The sequence below is a fragment of the Rhinoraja longicauda genome, chromosome 3, assembly GCF_053455715.1.
Source record: "Rhinoraja longicauda isolate Sanriku21f chromosome 3, sRhiLon1.1, whole genome shotgun sequence".
NCBI lineage: Eukaryota > Metazoa > Chordata > Chondrichthyes > Rajiformes > Arhynchobatidae > Rhinoraja > Rhinoraja longicauda.
In genome coordinates this window covers 27,296,929-27,316,505 of record NC_135955.1, presented here as the reverse complement: position 1 = coordinate 27,316,505, position 19,577 = coordinate 27,296,929, and the positions used below count along the sequence as shown (strand labels likewise).

At 44.9% G+C, this 19,577-nt stretch overlaps 1 protein-coding gene across 2 annotated transcripts in view; it reads right to left on the bottom strand.

The window, feature by feature from the left end:
* Positions 1–16,587: 16,587 nt before the first annotated feature.
* The window catches only part of svep1 (sushi, von Willebrand factor type A, EGF and pentraxin domain containing 1), a 136,879-nt gene continuing 133,889 nt past the window's right edge, over positions 16,588–19,577 (bottom strand). For both annotated transcript variants that reach the window (XM_078395097.1, XM_078395092.1), the window contains 3 exons: positions 19,409–19,504; positions 18,709–18,802; positions 16,588–17,251 (listed from right to left, as the gene is read on the bottom strand). In XM_078395097.1, the coding sequence (XP_078251223.1) occupies positions 17,218–17,251; positions 18,709–18,802; positions 19,409–19,504 (224 nt within the window). In that variant the 3' untranslated portion in view covers positions 16,588–17,217. The remainder of the gene's footprint in view (positions 17,252–18,708; positions 18,803–19,408; positions 19,505–19,577) is intronic.

The window sequence follows — 19,577 nt, the reverse complement described above, 5'->3', positions numbered from 1 at the left end:
CTGTGAAACACGATGGTGGGGGTGTTATGGCCTGGGCATGTATGGCTGCTGAAGGTACTGGCTCACTTATCTTCATTGATGATACAACTGCTGATGGTAGTAGTATAATGAATTCTGAAGTGCATAGACACATCCTATCTGCTCAACTTCAAACAAATACCTCAAAACTCATTGGTCGGCGGTTCATTCCCGGCAAGATGATCCCAAATGTACTGCTAAAGCAACAAAGGAGTTTTTCAAAGCTAAAAAATGGTAATTTCTTGAGTGGTTAAATGCAAAGGATGTGCAACAAAATACTAAACATGACTTCTTTCTTTTTCATGACATTGCTGTGTCCCAAACATTATGGTGCCCCGAAATGGGGGGACTATGTATAAATACTGCTGTAATATCTACATGGTGGAACCATGATGGGTCTTTGTCCCAAACATTATGGAGGGCACTATGGACCAAAAATTGCACCAGTTTAGACTTAGACCTACATTTAGAGATGCAGCCTGGAAGATGCAGGCCCTACAGCCCACCGAGTCCGTGAGGACCAGCGACCACTGGTGCTGTAATGTAGCAATTCTATCGCTACGCCTCTGTGCCACCCTGTCTTTTGACCGCAGTTTGCTGCCTGGCTACCTGTACTAGTTCTTTCAGTCTGAAACACACAGCAAACACTCCACTTTTATCAATTAAAAGCTTTCTTTGTAAAGCAACGTTAAAGCTCCTTAAAATATTTGAAAACAAAATAAAACATCATCGTAGTGCTGAGATAATGGGGCATGTGACTGAAAGTATGACCAGATAGATGACGTCGGGAGGTTTACGGAGAGACAGAATGCTGGCAGTTGTGGGCAGCAAGCTGAAGGCGGAGCAGTGAAAGAGTTTTTGCTTAGTCATGCAGTCTCAGCACACTGTGTTCACATGGTATGAGTCAAATTATCGGAAATGTGGTCTCATTGTGTTAAGCAGCTGAAAATTAAAGTGAGCTCTACAGCAGTTAAATATTAAGCAGTGAATCTTGATACTGAGCTTTGAGGAAATTTGTGTGTACAATCTGCTTACATCAGCTGAACACGAAATGCTGGAGTAACTCAGTGGGTCAGGCAGCATTTCTGGAGAAAAGGAATAGGTGACATTTCGAGTCGAGACCCATACACCAAAAAGAAGCAAGCTCTCATACTGCTGTTCAAGAATTGTCCATTATGGTTCCATCCGGACAACACGTTTGAAATGTATTTCTTTGGCAGTAACTCTATTCAGGGTGCTCTGAAAGAAGCCACACAAATGCACGTCTTTCACATGGCGCACCACAGAGAGAATGAGTTAAGTTGCTTTGTCAGACAGGACACAGGGAGGGTTGGAGACATAAGTGGTTGTGAATGCAAAACCGTCTGCTGGAAGAAATCGGGGGGTCAGCCAGCATCTGTGGAGGCGGAGGGATTGTTGATGTTTTGGGTCAATGTGGTTCATCAGGGCAGGGAAGGTTCCACGTTCCAAAGCAGGCTATTGCTGTGGTCCCTGCTGTCACCTTCATCCACCATGAAATATGAGACGTCACTATATGCATCCCCCGGCACTCTAACCAGGCAAGCTCACAGACCAGATTTAAACGTAAAGGACTGGAAATCCGAAATAAAAACAGGACATGCTGAAATGTACAGCATAATGAAGTCTATGATTAGTTACAGACAGAAAAGAGTAATAGTTCTCAAAAGAGGTACTTGTTTTCAATTTGTGCTACTGGAATGATTTACTGTCTATTTTGGGTGTGATTCCTGACACAGTACGTCAGACAGCCTTGCTTCTGGTAATTGACACAGTGCCACGTGTACATTTCTTTAAAGAAGCATATTTCAAACGTTTGCTTAAGGTACCTAGTTGGTAGTTTAGAGATCAGACTGGGTGAGATAAGGCAGGGGATTAAAGTGGGGGAGATATTAGGGGAAAGAGTTGGGGGCTGGAGGACTGGGTGTTTGAAAGGAGGGGAGGAAGGAGATAAGAGGAGAGCGAGCAAGGAAAAAGCAGGCGGGTGCAGGAATGAACATGATCCGGATGGGAAAACAAGCGATGCCCTCCATTCTCTAAATAGACCCAGTCACTTTCTTGATCGTCTCTGCTCCTCCCCCATTGGGTCTAGACTTCCCTCATCTGGTCACATGGTCAGCATTCCACCTGTGACATTGTTATGCTGAAATTCAGGACCCAGTCTCTTCACTTTCCACTCATTTTCTGGTCAATAAACCCATTAACAAGCCATTAGCATGACGTAACGTCCCACCAGGCAGCAAGGTTCTTAACCATGGGGCACTATGTTTGGGAAACTGTGATGTTTGGCCGACCTCTGATATCAGTCGGCATAGAAACATAGAAACATAGAAAATAGGTGCAGGAATAGGCCATTCGGCCCTTCGAGCCTGCACCGCCATTCAATATGATCATGGCTGATCATCCAGCTCAGTAGCCTGTACCTGCCTTCTCTCCATACCCCCTGATCCCTTTAGCAAAAAGGGCCACATCTAACTCTCTCTTAAATATAGCCAATGAACTGGCCTCAACTACCTTCTGTGGCAGAGAATTCCACAGACTCACCACTCTCTGTGTGAAGAAATGTTTTCTCATCTCGGTCCTAAAAGACTTCCCCCTTATCCTTAAGCTGTGACCCCTGGTTCTGGACTCCCCCAACATCGGGAACAATCTTCCCGCATCTAGCCTCTCCAACCCCTTAAGAATTTTATATGTTTCTATAAGATCCCCCCTCAGTCTTCTAAATTCCAGCGAGTACAAGCCCAGTCTATCCAGTCTTTCCTCATATGCAAGTCCCGCCATCCCAGGGATTAATCTGGTGAACCTTCTCTGTACTCCCTCTAAGGCAAGAACGTCTTTCCTCAGGTTAGGAGACCAAAACTGCACACAATACTCCAGGTGCGGTCTCACCAAGGCCCTGTACAACTGCAGCAGAACCTCCCTGCTCCTAAACTCAAATCCTCTTGCTATGAATGCCAACATACCATTCGGGCATGAGCCCAGCCACCTGGTGACATCATTCTCAGTACATACTAAAGGGCCAATTCCCTGCCAGTGAAGTTACGTGGAAAGACCTGATGATCTCACTAGTTCTCACTCGATCATGTGGTGTGACTAAACTAATTTCTCATGGAAATGGCTCTCCCAAAATTGATCCTGCCTCCCCTCTCTCCCAGCTTTTTTCCCCATGCAGCCGACAATCAATTTGAGGAAGGGTCTTAATCCAAAACATCACCTATTCATGTTCTTCAGAGATGCTGCCTGACCTACAGCATTTCTGAAGATTGAGTTACTCCAGCACTTTGTGTTCTTTTCTCCCAATTTGCACACTCTTCCACCGGCATCTACACGGAATAGCTGGAGCTGAGCTGAACAACGTTCCCCTTGAAAATTCCACAGGGAGTTCAGCAGAAGGACTCTAGGGCCGATGGCAATCCTTGCTCAGGCATGGATCCACTCAGTTGGCCAAGCAAATCCTGCAGCCAGAAAGACCCAAGGATGAGGTGAGATCAGACGACACAGAGTTCACTCTGAAGGCCTCAGAGAGGCAGCAATGTTCACAATGAGAGAGACTCTGGGTCAAACCTGGAGAGTTTGCAGAATATGCCTGTGATATGTCCATGTTGGGCAAGTGTAAAACCAATGTTAATTCTACTTCTCGGCCCACAGACACCTAAGCTGCTGATTAGTTCCAGCATTAACAGTTGATTGGAAGGAGAAAGATGGGCAGTCTGCATGTGACCATTATTAGAGTTAACTGCATTTTATATGTGACTTCTGAATTGACAAGCAGTTGACCCAAGAGGCTGCCGACATTGGAACCTTGAGTAAAAAAACAAAGTGATGGAGCAGCTGTTTGCAAATTGTAATTTTGAGTTTCTTGCACTAAAACAATGACTATTATACATTTAAATACTATGTAGAAACAAGGAACTGCAGAGGCCGATTTACCAAAAACAAAGTACTGGAGTATTTGAGCAGGTCAGGCAGCATCCCGGGAGAATATGCATAGGTGATGTTTTGTGTCGGACCCTTCTTCAGACTGATTGTAATGGGGAGGGGGTGGAAGCTGGGAGAGAGCTAAGGACAGGAGAAATCCTGGCTTGTGATGGGTGTATACGGGTGGGGTTGTTTGATAGGTTGGGAGAGTGAGCAGAGAAGTGGCAGATGGCACCACTCATTGCATATGGTTTTGGATGGGGAATAAAGGATTTGGACCTAATAATGGTCTCCCTGTCTATAGTGTGACCACTGTGACTTAATCCAGAAACTAACAGTGAAAGCTCCCGATGTCATGACACTTCAGGGTAGAGGGTGGAAACACCCTCCATGCTCACATAGAGATATCCCTCGCAATAAGCACAATGAACACAAAACTGCAGGGCAGAACATCCTTGTTATTATTAGTTCATTTTTAATACAAGTTTGTTTGTAGCTTAATACAAAAGGAAAAATGATTGAAAGAGTGTGCTGGGCAGGTAGTTCTTTTCCACTGTTCTGCTCCATGTATTTGTTACTTGAGATACCTGCTTAAATTTAATTTCAGTGACTGATAAACAAAGCTTGCCTAGGGACAACAGCATGTTTTATTATATCATTGTTAGAGGAGTGATCTTTCAAGGGAGTTTCATGGGAGTATTTATCAGAAAGATGTTAGGCAATTGGTCATTGAAGGAAGTATTAGAGCAAAAGCTTACTTAAATGTGTACCGTGTAAGATACATAATAGAGAAATGAGTCACTACAGATATTCGACACAGATTTATTTTTTTATTGGAGTGGAATTGACAGCAATGGGGAAAGAGGCAAGAGAGTGGAGCTGTGGGCAACATCAGAGCAGACATGATCAGACATGATTTTATTGATTGGCAGAACAAGCTTGAAATACATTAAGGTTAACTCCTAATCCTATTTTCCTATTTTGTAGTTCACAAAAAACAGAGAGGTGTTCAGATTAAGAAATAAAACTCCAGATGTTGGAGGCTTGGCAGCTGAAAGCCTGGCCATAGAGTCATATAGCAGGGGAAGAAGCACTTCGGCTCACTGCCTCCATGCTGACCAAGTTTTGTAACTGAGCTTGTCCCATTAGCCCGTGTTTGCTCCAGTATACAGGGGGCATATATATGCCTTTCCTGTCCAGCTACCTGTCTAAATGTCTTTAAAATGTCACTTTGTATCCATTTCCACGGCTTCTTACAGCAACTCCTTGCATATTCTCACTTTCTCTGTGTGAAGAAATTGTTTCTCAGGGTTCTTTTAAATCTTTCCCCTCTCACCCCAAACTTGAACCCTCTAGTTCTAGACTCCTCTACCTGGGAAAAAGACTATGACTAACCACCTTATATATGACACTCGTTGTTTTGTATACTTTTATGTCCCCTCTCAGCCTCCTACGCCTCAGGGAAAATGTTCCAGCCCATCCAGCCTCTCCTTATATTTCGAGCTCTCTAATCCTGGTAACATCCTAGTAACCAACAAAGCAAATTGAGGGTGGGCATGAAGCCAGAAGATATCTTATTTAAGCTGAATTATCTATAAAATAGCCACAGGCAAGTTTCATTTAGACCTTGTGATGACAAATAATTGAATAATGCTGCTTAAAAGAAAAATAAAGGACAGTGGAAAATGCTTGAACACATTGACTGAAAGTGTGATTGAGGGTAGTGTTTGAGGGGAGGGGTTGGGGGAAGGGGATGAATGGAACCAACAGGCTGCCAATAGAGAGAGATTGCTTTGATGGCACTGATCCCATGGATCAGCGTGTGAATGTTGCACTGGTTTGTGGGCAGCAGCCAATGTGTAAAATGTGCAGACACAAGGAACTGCAGAAGCTGGTTTATAAAAAAGGATGCAAAGTGCTGGAGTAACCCAGCAAGTGGCAGTGGCCCTGGAGGACATGGACAGATGATGTTTCTGCTCCATGTACTCCACAAATACTGCCTGACCCTGTAAAATGTGCACGTTTGGTTTTAACATCTTTTAGAGGATGAAAATTGAAATAACACTTTCATAAACCATGGATAACCAAATTGTGGTTTTCTGTTGGTGACACCAAATTTGGTGTCGGTACGAACCTCAATGTATGTTTAGCACACCATAAAGGGCAGGAGTGTTAAACCACCACAACATCAAGCTGTTAGCTAGGCTGAAAGTCTACAAAGCTGTAGTACTCTCTGGCCTGCTGCATGGATGTGAAACATGGACCTTGAAACACATTCGCCAGCTTGGGAATTTCCACATGTGCTCTCCGCGGTCCATCATGGGCATTCGCTGGCAAGACAGGGTGACTAACGTGGAAGTGCTAGCTTCACAAGCATCGAAGCATTGATCATAAAGGCCCAGCTTCATTGGACAGGACTGGCTGGCGTACAACTACTAGGAAGGGGGTCAGCAGTTTCGAAGAGAATCGCCAAAGCAGACTCGTGAGTGCCAGAGACAGGAGGAAGGCTGCAGCCCTAAATCCTCCCTCAGTGTCCTTCTTTTGCCCCCACTACTCCCGCGTGTGTGGCTCACGCATCGGACTCGTGAACTACACTCGATCCCACAAGACATGAGACTGCACAACAACGCTATCATAGACTACGATGGGCCACCACCACCAAAAGGGTTCAATCCAACTTCTGGATATGAGAGAGAGCGAGGGAGGAGGTGGCTAGAAAGAAGAGAAAAATATGTAGTAGGAAGAAAGAGGGAGAGAGAGAGAGATGCAACTGTTAAATAATTAATTGCAACCACCAAGCACTGGGCAGTTCGGGACGGAAACTTTCACAACCTCGGCAAATGGGTGGAGTACTGCAGGCAGCTACTTGTTCTGGGCCCATCGAGCATGTATCCATTGTAACAGGAGTACGTTGCTACATCTCCCACTCCACGCACAAACCCACTCTGAACTATTACTGGGTCGCCACAGGATATCTCGGTTTATTTTAAAGGAAGTAAAAATGATAGTAATTATATGTAACGTCTTGAGGAGTAAAACAACATATTTTTACAGTTTCTTTCGTGAACCCCGGAAGTTTCAAAATACTTTATCGCAAAGTAGCTGCAATGCAGAAAAATGTAGCCCAATGATTATTGCACTCTCTATGCCCATGCCCTCACTTCCAAAGAATATATTTATCGTGGTCCAGTCTTGGATGATCAGATCTGCTTGGAGATTCAACATGCTAGGCTTTGAGGTGAATTTGTAGACATGACTAATGCTAGGGGAATGCCTCACACGTCTGGTGTTGGCAGCCTCAACATGCACTACTTACCTTGCTGCCGTTTGGTGGGATTCGACTGTATTTCACATGGTTGCCTATCCTTCTACTGCTTTGACAACACTTCAAATGCAACACTCTTTTCAAAGTTGTTTTAGTATAGTTTAGAGATACAGCGCGGAAACAGGCCCTTCGGCCCACTGAGTCCCCGCCGAGAGCACAATTATACTATCCTACACACACTTGGGACAATTTGCAATTTTACCAAGCCAATTAGCCTGCAAACCTGTACGTCTTTGAATGTGAGAGGAAACCGGAGATCCTGTAGAAAACGCACACGTGTCATGAGTATAAACTCCATACAGGGAGCACCCATAGTCAGGATCAAACTCGGGTCTCTGGTGCTGTTTGGCAGCAACTCTGCCACTGTGCCATAAAGGCAAGCTGTTTTATTTTTTTGTTAACTGGAACAGTTCCATTGCATTGCATAACTTGGATTGCGAAACACAAAACAAAAAAACTCCCTGTTTCAAGCTGAAAAATATAAACAGTGAGGTTTGGAAATACTCAGCAGGTTAGTCTTTACTGGTGGAAAGAAAAATAAAGGTGAGGTCGCAGGTCTTTAACCTACTGAGTTTTACAGCATTTTTGTATTTCTCGAAACTACAATCTTCCACTGTCAGATGTCCTGGAACGTGGTGTTTAGACTGGTTCTACTGGTAGAGCAAGTGAGAAGGATAGGTATTGGGCGGTGACAGGATAATTAAAAGGAGTGGGACCAGAAAGAGCCAAAGGCATTCTAAACAAGGCAATACGCGTGCAGGTAAGGATCGGCGTTGGCAGAGCCAGGCACGGCTTCGCAGCTATCGGCAGGCAGTGGTGGCAGAAGGTCTGGCCTGGAAGCGACGTGAGCCGGGGGCGGCCGGAGCTGCGATCTAAGGACTATGGAGCGGCCGGCAATGTGAGGGCAGGGGCGATGGTGTGAGCCGGGGATGGTGCGGGAGATCGGTGCTGCGAGCTCCAAGGGAGGCAGCCGCCGGTGGGCCCGGTCGCTACAACCCAAATCCATTATATAGTGGTCCGTTGTAACGAGGGTTGATTGTATTGTTCTATGTTCTTGTGAGAAAATCTAGACTATATGGTCACTGTTTAAAAATAAATACTTGCCCATTTAAGACAGACATGAAGTTTTTATCCATCGTAATCTTATTTAATGCAAAGTATAATGGGCTGAATGTCCCACCCTGCTCCGCATTCATTGTTCACATGTTTTGTATTTATGTTACATAGATACATAGCAAATAGGTGCAGGAATAGGCGTTTCGACCCTTCGAGCCAGCAGCGCCATTCATTGTGATCATGGCTGATCATCCACAATCAGTACCTGTTCCAGCCTTCTCTCCTTATCCCTTGATTCCACTAGCCCCATGAGCTCTATCAAACTCTCTTTTGAATGCATCAACTGAATCAGCCTCCACTGCCTTCTGAGGCAGAGAATTCCAAAAATTCACAACTCTCTGGGTGAAAAAGTTTTTCCTCATCTCAGTTCTAAATGGTCTACCCCTTATTCTTAAAATGTGGACCCTGGTTCTGGACTCCCCCAACATCAGGAATTTATTTCCTGCATCTGGTGTGTCCAATCCCTGCTCTTCTTGATTTCTAATATTGCCACTAATCTGCTACATAATCAAGAAATTATTTCCTTTTTATATTAGCGGATTGGATGTGGGCATTGAAGCCCAACGATTATTGCCATAAGACAGTGTTGATGAGCTGCCTTTTGAATCACGTGGTGCTTTTGTTGGTTGCTGGACCATTTCAGGGGAGAACTGAAAGCCAACTCATCACAATGGTTTGGTGTCACAAAGAGAGCAAAGCAAATGGTGACAACAGATTCCCCTCCCTAAAATGGCAACAGTGAACCAGAATAGATTTCATGATAATCTTTCTGTTTTGTGATTTCCATCACCGATACTAAGTTTTTAACTGCAGGTTTAATTAATTGCAGAAATAGAATTGCAGTTCCCCACTAGTTAGGGTGGGATTTGGACTCAAATTGAACTGGTCAGCCATAATGCAGAACCATTGGTCTGTACCAGAGGCAAATGGGAAACATATCTGCAATGGTTGTAATGTAAAGGAAATCCACTGTGCATGCTACAGTTCTGATTTTGTGAGATCATTTGTTTTGTCAACAACAGGTTGCATTAAACATCTAACATAATAAAGGTCCCCATGCATAACGCCTGAGACAAGAGTGCGTGGAGTAAGAGCAGTGACCCAAAAATGCTCTGATTTTGAGAGAGAAAGGATGGCTTCAGGAACGGACTGAAGTATCTGAAGCTGGTGAGATAGAAGATGGGGAAGCCCCGCTGATAACCGGAGTATGACAAAAGATAGGACAGTGAGGGATATTTAGGAGACATAGGGGTGGTCACGGTGACACAGCGGTGGAATTGCTGCCTTACAGCGAATGCAGCACCGGACACCTGGGTTTGATCCCGACTACAGGCGCTGTCTGTACGGAGTTTGTATGTTCTCCCCGTGACCCGTGTGGGTTTTCTCTGAGATCTTTGGTTTCCTCCCACACTCCAAAGGTTAATTGGCTTGGTATAAAATGTAAATTGTCCCTAGTGGGTGTAGGATAGTGTTAATGCGGGGATCGCTGGTCGGCATGGACCCGGTGGGCCGAAGGGCCACTAAACTAAAACTAAAGTGGGCTTAGACTCTGCATAGACAATGAAAAAGCAAAGAGCGTGTGATCTGTTGAAAGCTTTGGGACTAAAGCAATTATGCAGGGATTTGGGTGAAGTAGACTATAGACAAGATGGCATTGTTGTATAGTTGAGGAATGAAGGCCAGTTAGCCAACCATTCGAGATGCCATGCCGTGTCAAAAGGTGATGTAAAGAGTTGGATGCAGGAAGGACTGAGGTAGCATAATATTGGGCAATGTGGTGGAGTTGGAAATTATTAGTCTTAGAGGTAGATACAATGTGGAATTCAGAGTGCAGTTCTATATATTGTTGGGCACAAGATGGCTTTCACTTCAATGCAACAGTTTTTACCGTTGATAGGGACCTTATTGGCATTACATTCGCCAAAGCCACCCTGAAGTAATGGAATGTACAATAGAAATACAGAACTTAGCAGTGATCAGATTGGGGCAGTGTGTGTTTGACAGGCAACAGTTAATCTTGGGGCACAGGCCTTTTAGGAAAGGCACTCCTCACTTGTTGATGAGTTGGGTTCACTGCAACCTGGAAACCATGTCAGGTGAAGGGCGCAGTGGCTGGGTAAAGTTTGGCAAATGACTAGTCAGGTAGCCTCCGGCACAAGGCCCATGGAACATTTAACTCCCCTTTCTCAACCCAATATCCCAATAGACGCAGCTCCGCTCAAATTCGATGGATTTGGAGTGCCAGCGGACGGTGATTCCTGATCTGAAAGAGCAGACGCTGGGAATGCTGTTTGCATCTGCTATTGTTCCAATTGGATGATGTTCTCTTCTTCCCATGGATCCTTTTGTGTTTCTTGACGTAGTTATTTCTTACATACACTCCTACATTTTGCAATTTGAGTAACTCCTCCCCTCGTGGTGGGAGACTCCATCTTCAGAGGTGCGGATAGGAGATTCTGCGGCAGCGGGCGAGACTCCAGGATGGTGTGTTACCTCCCTGGTGCCAGGGTCCAGGACGTCTCGGAGCAGCTGCACGGCATCCTCAAGAGTGAGGGGGAGCAGCCGGAGGTTGTTGTGCATGTTGGCACAAATGATGTAGGTAGGAAGAGGAAGGAGGTTCCACAACACGAATTTATGGAATTGGGTAGAAGACTGAAAAGCAGGACCTGCAGGGTAGTGATCTCAGGATTGCTTCCAGTACCTCGTGCTAGTGAAGGTAAGAATAGGAAGACAGGGGAAATGATTGTGTGGCTTAGGAATTGGTGCAGGGTACAGGGATTCAGATTTCTGGATCATTGGGATCTCTTCTGGGGCAGGGGTGACCTGTGTAAAAGGGACGGGTTGCATCTAAACTGGGGGGGACCAACATTCTAGCAGGAAGGTTTATTAGTGCTACACGGGAGGGTTTAAACTAGATTGGCAGGGGGGTGGGATCTCGTGCAGGACAGAGGCACGTGAGAGGCCAGAAGTTGGTATGGAGGGTGGTGTGGGAAAGGTTAGTGGACAGAATAGGCAGGTGAAAGGCAGAAAGCGAGGAAGGTTGGTTGGTTTAAACTGCATGTATTTTAATGCAAGGGACCTGATGGGTAAAGCAGATGAGCTTAGGGCATGGATAGGTACGAGCGACTGGGACGTTGTAGCCATAACTGAAACCTGGTTAAGGGACGGGCAGGACAGGCAGTTCAATGTTCTGGGGTACAGGAGCTTCAGGAGGGACAGGGGGGAAGGAAAAAGAGGACGGTGGGTTGCATTGTTGGTTCAGGAGGATGTTACAGCTGTGTTCAGAGGTGACATTACGAATGGTTCATCTAATGAGGCTATATGGGTGGAGCTGAGGAACAAGAAAGGGATGATCACCTTGTTGGGGGCTTACTACAGACCCCAGAATAGTTAACAGGAATTAGAAAAACAAATGTGCTGGGAGATTGCAGACAGTTGCAGGTCAAATAAGGTTGTTGTAGCAGGGGATTTTAATTTTCCCAATATAGAATGGGGAAATCATAGCATGAAGGGTGTAGATGGGGTGCAATTCCCCAAAAGTGTTCAGGAGAATTTTCTTAAGCAGTGTGTGGAGACCCCCACACGTGAGAGGGCAACGCTGGATCTAATATTGGGAAGGGCAAGTTAATGAAGTGTGTATGGAGGAGCCTTTTGGGACCAGTGACCACAGTTCGATTACGTTTAAGATAGTTATGGATAGGAATGGAGAGGGTCCACGTGTTAAAATGCTCAACTTGGGTAAGGCCAACTTTGAAGGTATGAGAGAAGGTCTTGCTCAAGTTGACTGGAGCAGGTTATTAGCGGGGGAAAGAACATCGGCCAAGTGGGATATTTTTAAAAGTGTACTGAAGAAAGCTCAGGATGTGGATATCCCCGTTAGATTGAAGGGTGCTTTTATCTCCTTCACACTTTGGATGAAGGATCTTTGACCTTAAATGTTAAATCTGATTTTCTTCCCATAGATTCAACCTGACCTACTGTGTATCTCCAGCATTTGTGGTGTTCTTTCAAGTAAACTGCATGCCCTGACTCTCCTTTGTCTATCCTGCTGGTTACTTCCTCAAGTAAACCTGGGCGGCACTGTGGCGCAGTGGTAGAGTTGCTGCCTTACAGTGCTTGTGGTGCCAGAGACCCAGGATCGATCCCGACTACGGGTGCTGTCTGTGCGGAGTTTGTACATTCTCCTCATGACTGTGTGGGTTTTCTCCGAGATCTTCGGTTTCCTCACACACTCCAAAGACGTACAGGTTTGTTGGTTGTGTAAGAAAATAACTGCAGATGCTGGAACAAATCGAAGGTATTTATTCACAAAATGCTGGAGTAACTCAGCAGGTCAGGCAGCATCTCAGGAGAGAAGGAATGGGTGACGTTTCAGGTCGAGACCCTTCTTCAGACTGAAGAAGAGTCTCGACCCGAAACGTCACCCATTCCCTCTCTCTTGAGGTGCTGCCTGACCTGCTGAGTTACTCCAGCATTTTATGAATAAATACCAGGTTTGTAGGTTAATTGGTTTGGTATCAGTGTAAATTGTCCCTAGTGTGTGTAGGGTAGAGTTAATGTGGGGGGATCATTGGTCGGCGTGGACTCGGTGACCTGAAGGGCCAGTTTCCGCGCTGTATGTCTAAACTAAACTAAAAAGATCAATCTGAAAATCTGCGGGCAATCTGAAAATAAAATGAAGTATCTGCAGAGAGGGGAAAAAAAGGTGACATTTCAGGTCATTATCTTTCATCAGATCTGGTAAAAGTTAGAAAACGATCATTATTTAAAAGTTGTAGAGAGCAGGTGGGGTGGAGAGACAACAAAGGGAATGTCAGTGATAGAGTGAAGACTGGGAGAGACTGAACGAATGAATGGTAGTGGCTGAAATGTTGAAACAATGTTGAAGGTGTGAATAGTTACTGCAAATATGAAAGAAAAAAGAATATAAGAAATACTCAGCAGCATCTATGAAGAAAGGAAAATGAAGTTAACAGTACAGATCAATGAGTTTGGATGCAAACTGTAAAGGAAGGCAATCTGAAATTAGTGAATTCATTCTTGAGTTCTTAAGATTGTAAGGGGCCTGGTTGGAAGAATGTTGTTTCTGAAGTTTACACCTGCCTTCATTACAACAATGTAGAGAGCAAAGACAGGTTTGACTGGAATGGTAAGACGAAGTGACAAGCAACAAACAGTCCACGGTTACCTGGATACTGGGTGAAGGTGTTCTGCAAATGGTCATACAACCAGCATTTGGTTTCCACAATGTGGGCGAGACCACATGAACAAAATTGAAAGCATACAGTGCATTGATAGTACGATTCGAAGGTATTTATTCACAAAATGCTGGAGTAACTCAGCAGGTCAGGCAGCATCTCAGGAGAGAAGGAATGGGTGACGTTTCGGGTCGAGACCCTTCTTCAGACTGATGTCAGGGGGGCGGGACAAAGGAAGGATATAGGTGGAGACAGGAAGATAGAGGGAGATCTGGGAAAGGGAGGGGAAGAGAGGGACAGAGGAACTATCTAAAGTGGGAGAAGTCGATGTTCATACCACTGGGCTGCAAGCTGCCCAGGTGAAATATGAGGTGCTGTTCCTCCAATTTCCGGTGGGCCTCACTATGGCACTGGAGGAGGCCCATGACAGAAAGGTCAGACTGGGAATGGGAGGGGGAGTTGAAGTGCTCGGCCACCGGGAGACCAGTTTGGCCAACGCGGACTGAGCACAGGTGTTGAGCGAAACGATCGCCGAGTCTGCGCTTGGTTTCGCCGATGTAAATAAATTGACATCTGGGGCAGCGGATGCAATAGATGAGGTTGGAGGAGGTGCAGGTGAACCTCTGTCTCACCTGGAAAGACTGTTTGGGTCCTTGAATGGAGTTGAGGGGGGAGGTAAAGGGACAGGTGTTGAATCTCGTGTGGTTGCAGGGGAAAGTGCCCGGGGATGGGATGGTTTGGGTAGGAAGGGACGAGTGGACCAGGGAGTTACGGAGGGAACGGTCTCTGTGGAACGCAGAGAGGGGAGTGGATGGGAAGATATGGCCAGATCACAGAGGGGGAGCAGCGAGAGAGCATGTTGCTAAACTCTCGTCGAAGAGAGGAGGAGAACTTCTTCAAAGTGGACATACCTTGAGGAGAAATCGCAGTGGAGCAACAGGTAGTATAAGACAATAACTGCAGTTGTTGTCTTATAGATAGTACGATAGTTCAATAGTGCTTTATTTATCACATATGTCACTGCACAGTGAAATTCATTTTGCATATATTACACATGCTGGCGCCGCCATGTTTTGGCGCCATTAATCAAAGTACAAAGTCCTGTTGGCTCATGCACTCAATGTCCTGACGTCCCTCTCCTCTCCCGGCCACTTTTGTGCACCTTGGGGGTGCTAGAGGCATTGCCCCGGTTCACCCTCCCAGCAGCCCTTGCTCCTCGTGTCCGGCGAGGAAGGAGTTCCACGTGAATTGCAGCTTCTCCTGGTTCCTGGATGGTGGGTCAAAGGGGAGGTGTTGCATCTCCTGTGGTTTCCAGGGAAAGGGAGCTTCTGGAGGTGGCAGAATAAGGTAGAGTTGCTGCTTTACAGCGAATGCAGCGCCGGAGACTCAGGTTCGATCCTGACTACGGGTGCTGCACTGTAAGGAGTTTGTACGTTCTCCCCGTGACCTGCGTGGGTTTTCTCCGAGATCTTCGGTTTCCTCCCACACTCCAAAGACGTACAGGTATGTAGGTTAATTGGCTGGGTAAATGTAAAAATTGTCCCTAGTGGGTGTGGGATAGTGTTAATGTATGGGGATCGCTGGGCGGCACGGACTTGGTGGGCCGAAAAGGCCTGTTTCCGGCTGTATATATATGATATGATATGATAAGTCCAGGGAGCTGTGGAGGGAATGATTGCTCCTGAATTCTGAAAGGGAGCAATGGGCAAGATATGTCTGATGGAGGCATCCTATTGAAAATTATCTTGGATGATCTACTGAATGTGCAGGCAGACGGGGTGGAAAGAGAAACCTATCCCTACTCTGAGAAGGAAAGATTGGAGATAAGAGCAGAGGTTTGGGATGTGGAGCAGATATGGTTGAGAGCCCTGTGGTGGAGGCAAAGCTGTGAATGAAGAAAAAGAAAGGTACCTTGGAAGCATGCAAGTAGAAAGTATCACCATTGGAACAGAAATGGTGGAGCTAGTGGAATTTGGACAATCCCTGGTGCAGTACATAGAGGAGGCAGGGTAGCTGGAAGAGGAGCCTAGAGTACTGGTAATCAAGAGGCTCAGACAAACAATCCAAGAACCCTAGTTTGCCATGGCAGGTGTTGAATTTAAAATCAGTTCACAATTTGTAAATTAATATCTAATTTTAATAGTTATGATCTCAAAAACTATCATATCATTGTAAAATCCCATCTGGTTCACTAATGTTTAGTTAGTTTAGTACAGTTTATGTGCTGAAGGGGAGGAAAACTGCCATGCCTATCTGGTCTAGCCTACATTTGACTCCAGGTTCACCCCATATGGCTGACACTTCAATGCTCTCTGATAGGGCTGAGCAATGCTTAGATGTACCGTTACGACTGTGTTGAAACTTGAAGGTTGCTCACCATTACCAGCAGCTTTTCGCGGGTCTATTGGTGATGGGAAATAACATTGCCCTTCCTAGAACTCCAAAACAAAATGAATAAAAAAGATAATGGTGGTAATGGACACTGGTTATAGTTGAGAGCATGTGAGTAGGATGAGTTTGCCCATTTCCCACTCCCACCCTTGTCTCTCCAGGGGAATGGCCCCTTGATCATCCCAGAGTTCAATGGCTCCAATTTTGGCACAAGCGCCTTCAGCTACCAAGGATCTAAACTCTTGATTCCTCCATACTTTAATATGCTCCTTATAAGCTATCTCTTTAGCCAAGCATTCAGTCATTTGCACGTTGTGTATCCAGCACAGTGACAGACGTGGCACTATCTGTCCTTCTGTATGTACCAGGCCTCAGTGCAAATGGCCAGACTCAGCCCAGCATCTCCGTGTGCATCCTGGTGTTAACTTTTACCTGAGAATGCTTCTAAGGACTGTCTTAAGATTGAAAAAAAGGTAAATTAGAGGTGCTAAATAAATGCAGGGTTCTACGAAAGTCAACCAGCTGTGGAAAGCACAAAATAACATTGCAACACAACCACAACGTTATGTCTTTATTGGTTTTATTTATAGAATTAAATGATGATGCATGAAAGACATTGTTCATACGGGATCTTTTTTTACTTACTGAATCCATATATACATATTAAGTAAAAATAAAAATGGCTACTTGTGGTCTTACTATTACTGGGTCTGGAGCTCACTGACTTCGTATCAAACAGATGCAGACGGGGGCAGTTTCAGTAATTTCTTTTGTGAGATCTAGACCCACTTGTGGACTAAATTAGCTCATGTTTTGATCTGAATATATAAAGAGGTTTGGTACAGGTGCAGCTGCACTTGCAAAGGCCAAGTCAGCCAGAAATGTTCTGATTTTAAAAACATTGAAAACAGCAAGAATTAAAATTTTACAAGTGCCACTTTCTTAAAATAAATCCACTCTACGTGAAGTCCAGCCTGACAGCTGAAGCACTCACGGGTATAAAAACAAGCTCAAAATCATGACTTGTCAATCAATGAGGCCTTACCACATTATACAATTTTCTTAAAACATTTACAGTATATTACCCTATGAAAAAATACAGCTTTGTTTCACAGCAAAATATCAACATATATCAGGATTTTAAACAATTAAATGAACAGTTTAGTTAAATGTTATGCTGGTGTTGGGTTTCATAGTAGTTTGGTTAATGCAGATTCTTTGCAGGATATCCCTTTAGGCGAAGGAAATGTAGGTAAACTTTCTCCTCCTGGAAAACAGAAACACCGATTTAGATACACGGCTCACTGCAACGATGCCAGCTGCAACTGTGTGAAGCCGCAAATGGACTGGACATTGTGGATTCAAGTCCGACTACAGATGCTTGAGCATAAAAACCCAGGCTGACAGTACGGGAGCCTATCTGTTAAACCTTTCCAATCCATTCAACTCGGATGTGAGGGAAGACAAATCTTTCCTTTATTCATTCCGGAGAAAGTTAATCCTTGGAATGCCTTGAATGTATGAAAATGAGTGAACTGACCAAGGGTGTTGAAGGTAAGAATGATTTAGAATTACTCAACCAGAAGCACAGCACCCTGAGGCAGCAACTGCGGATAAGTGGCCAAGTTGACTAATGGGTGTGGTGGTATCTGGTCTCTCAGCGGCTCCATATGTGCCGTTCCCTCCTCATCCACGTGTTTTCTGTGCACATTGCTGCTGAATGTGCAGCAATGTGAGGTTTTGATTCAAAACCGAGGACACTGCGGCCAATCAGCCTCAGGAAGGAAGATGTGATTTCAACACCTCCATTGTTTTGAGAATTTCATCTATTTTCTGGATGTGCTCTTGCAACAGTTACTGCAATTGTATTTCAACACAATGGGCGGTGTGAGGCGAAGCTACTCAACAGGGCAGGCTGCCTCATGGACATTTTCCACCTCAGTTGTTACATTCTGTTCCTGTTATCGAACTGAACACATTACCCATCCCTGCTTGTAAAAGCCAACAGGAATTTCCAGGCAACAATGCTTCTGAGTAAAGATCAAATGCTGGAAGTAACTCAGCGGGTGAGGCAGCATCTCTGGAGAAAAGAATAGGTGGCGTTTCAGATCGGAACCTTTCTTCAGACTGAATCTGAATTTGAGTTCCAACCCAAAATGTCTCATTACTTCTCTCCTGAGATGCTGCCTGACCCGCTAAGTTACTCTAGCATTTTGTGTCTACATTCTCTATGCACAAGCATCTGCACACAATGCTTGTAAGTGAACTTTCTCTTTAAAATATTCTTCACTACTGATCCAATAAATATTGATGAGAGCTGGGATCAAACAAATCAATCCTTCTTTTAATCTTGCCACCAGCATATTTATCAAATGATGACGGTGGTGTGAGGTGAAAACTTCAAACACTACATTAAAAAGCTACAAGGCAGGGTAAGAAAGCAAGAGCTGAAGGCTGCAGGGAGATGAAATATTTGTGAATCAACTTGTGGCGCAGCTGGTGGAGCTGCTGCCTCACAGCACCAGAGACCCAGGTTCAGACTGAAGAAGGGTCTCGACCCGAAACGTCACCCATTCCTTCTCTCCTGAGATGCTGCCTGACCCGCTGAGTTACTCCAGCATTTTGTGTTTACCTTCATCATGGCTGGTATGTGACCTGATTCATCAACTGGAGTTTCCACCAAATCTCTTAATGGAAGATTACAATCAAAGTAACTTGTCTCACCTGGAACAGTCACTGCCACTCCAAATCGAGAAACACTGACACCGGTTTGGTCGAATGCATCTGCCACCGTTTAAACAGGGAGTCTGACACACCGCTAAGCAGAAGGCAGAAGTGACAACAGTTAAACTACATGAAGAATACATTTGACAACAAAACGCAAACTGATAAATGGTAAGCAACTGGTGCTGCTTGGTTCGCACCAGTTTAGTAACACCACAGAGAACTTTGACTTGACCCAAGCAAATGTTGGTGAAATAAAGTTTGCCAATCATTGGCCATTTTGTAGGAACTGCCTTGGGCTAATGGACAAGCCTGCACAAGGATGTTCAGGAGAGGAGTTCAAAATTAGGATGAGTTTTGATAGACCAAAAATGTCGATATTGCTTGCAATTGTAGGAAACTGATAACCAGTTACAAGTGATCATCAAAGTATAAATGTGGGGGAATGAGAAATGTGCTTAGGATCTGTAGTGTGCTGCCTGAGACAAGAGTGGAAGCAGATTCTATATAGACTTTCAATGTGGCATGGATTAATACTTGAAAATGAAAGAAATTGTCGGGAAGAGCAGGAGAGATGGATCAACTTTCCATCAGGTAGCTCTTTCAAAGAACCCATGCACCAGCCAGTGTTCTTCTGTGCCTCGAGTTTCATTTAAAATTAATTTGCAATGCAATAAGTTAGAGCTTAGAGCAATCTTACCGAGATGGCATCGTGAGCCAATCCACCCCTGTGGGCAATCACATTGGTATGGTCCTGAACACAGGCCTCCATTCAAACAAGGCAGAATGCAAATAGCTGGAAAGAGGAAACAAATGCACGGTTGACATCACAAATATACAGAAACCTGCCAGGACACAGCAGCCCAAGC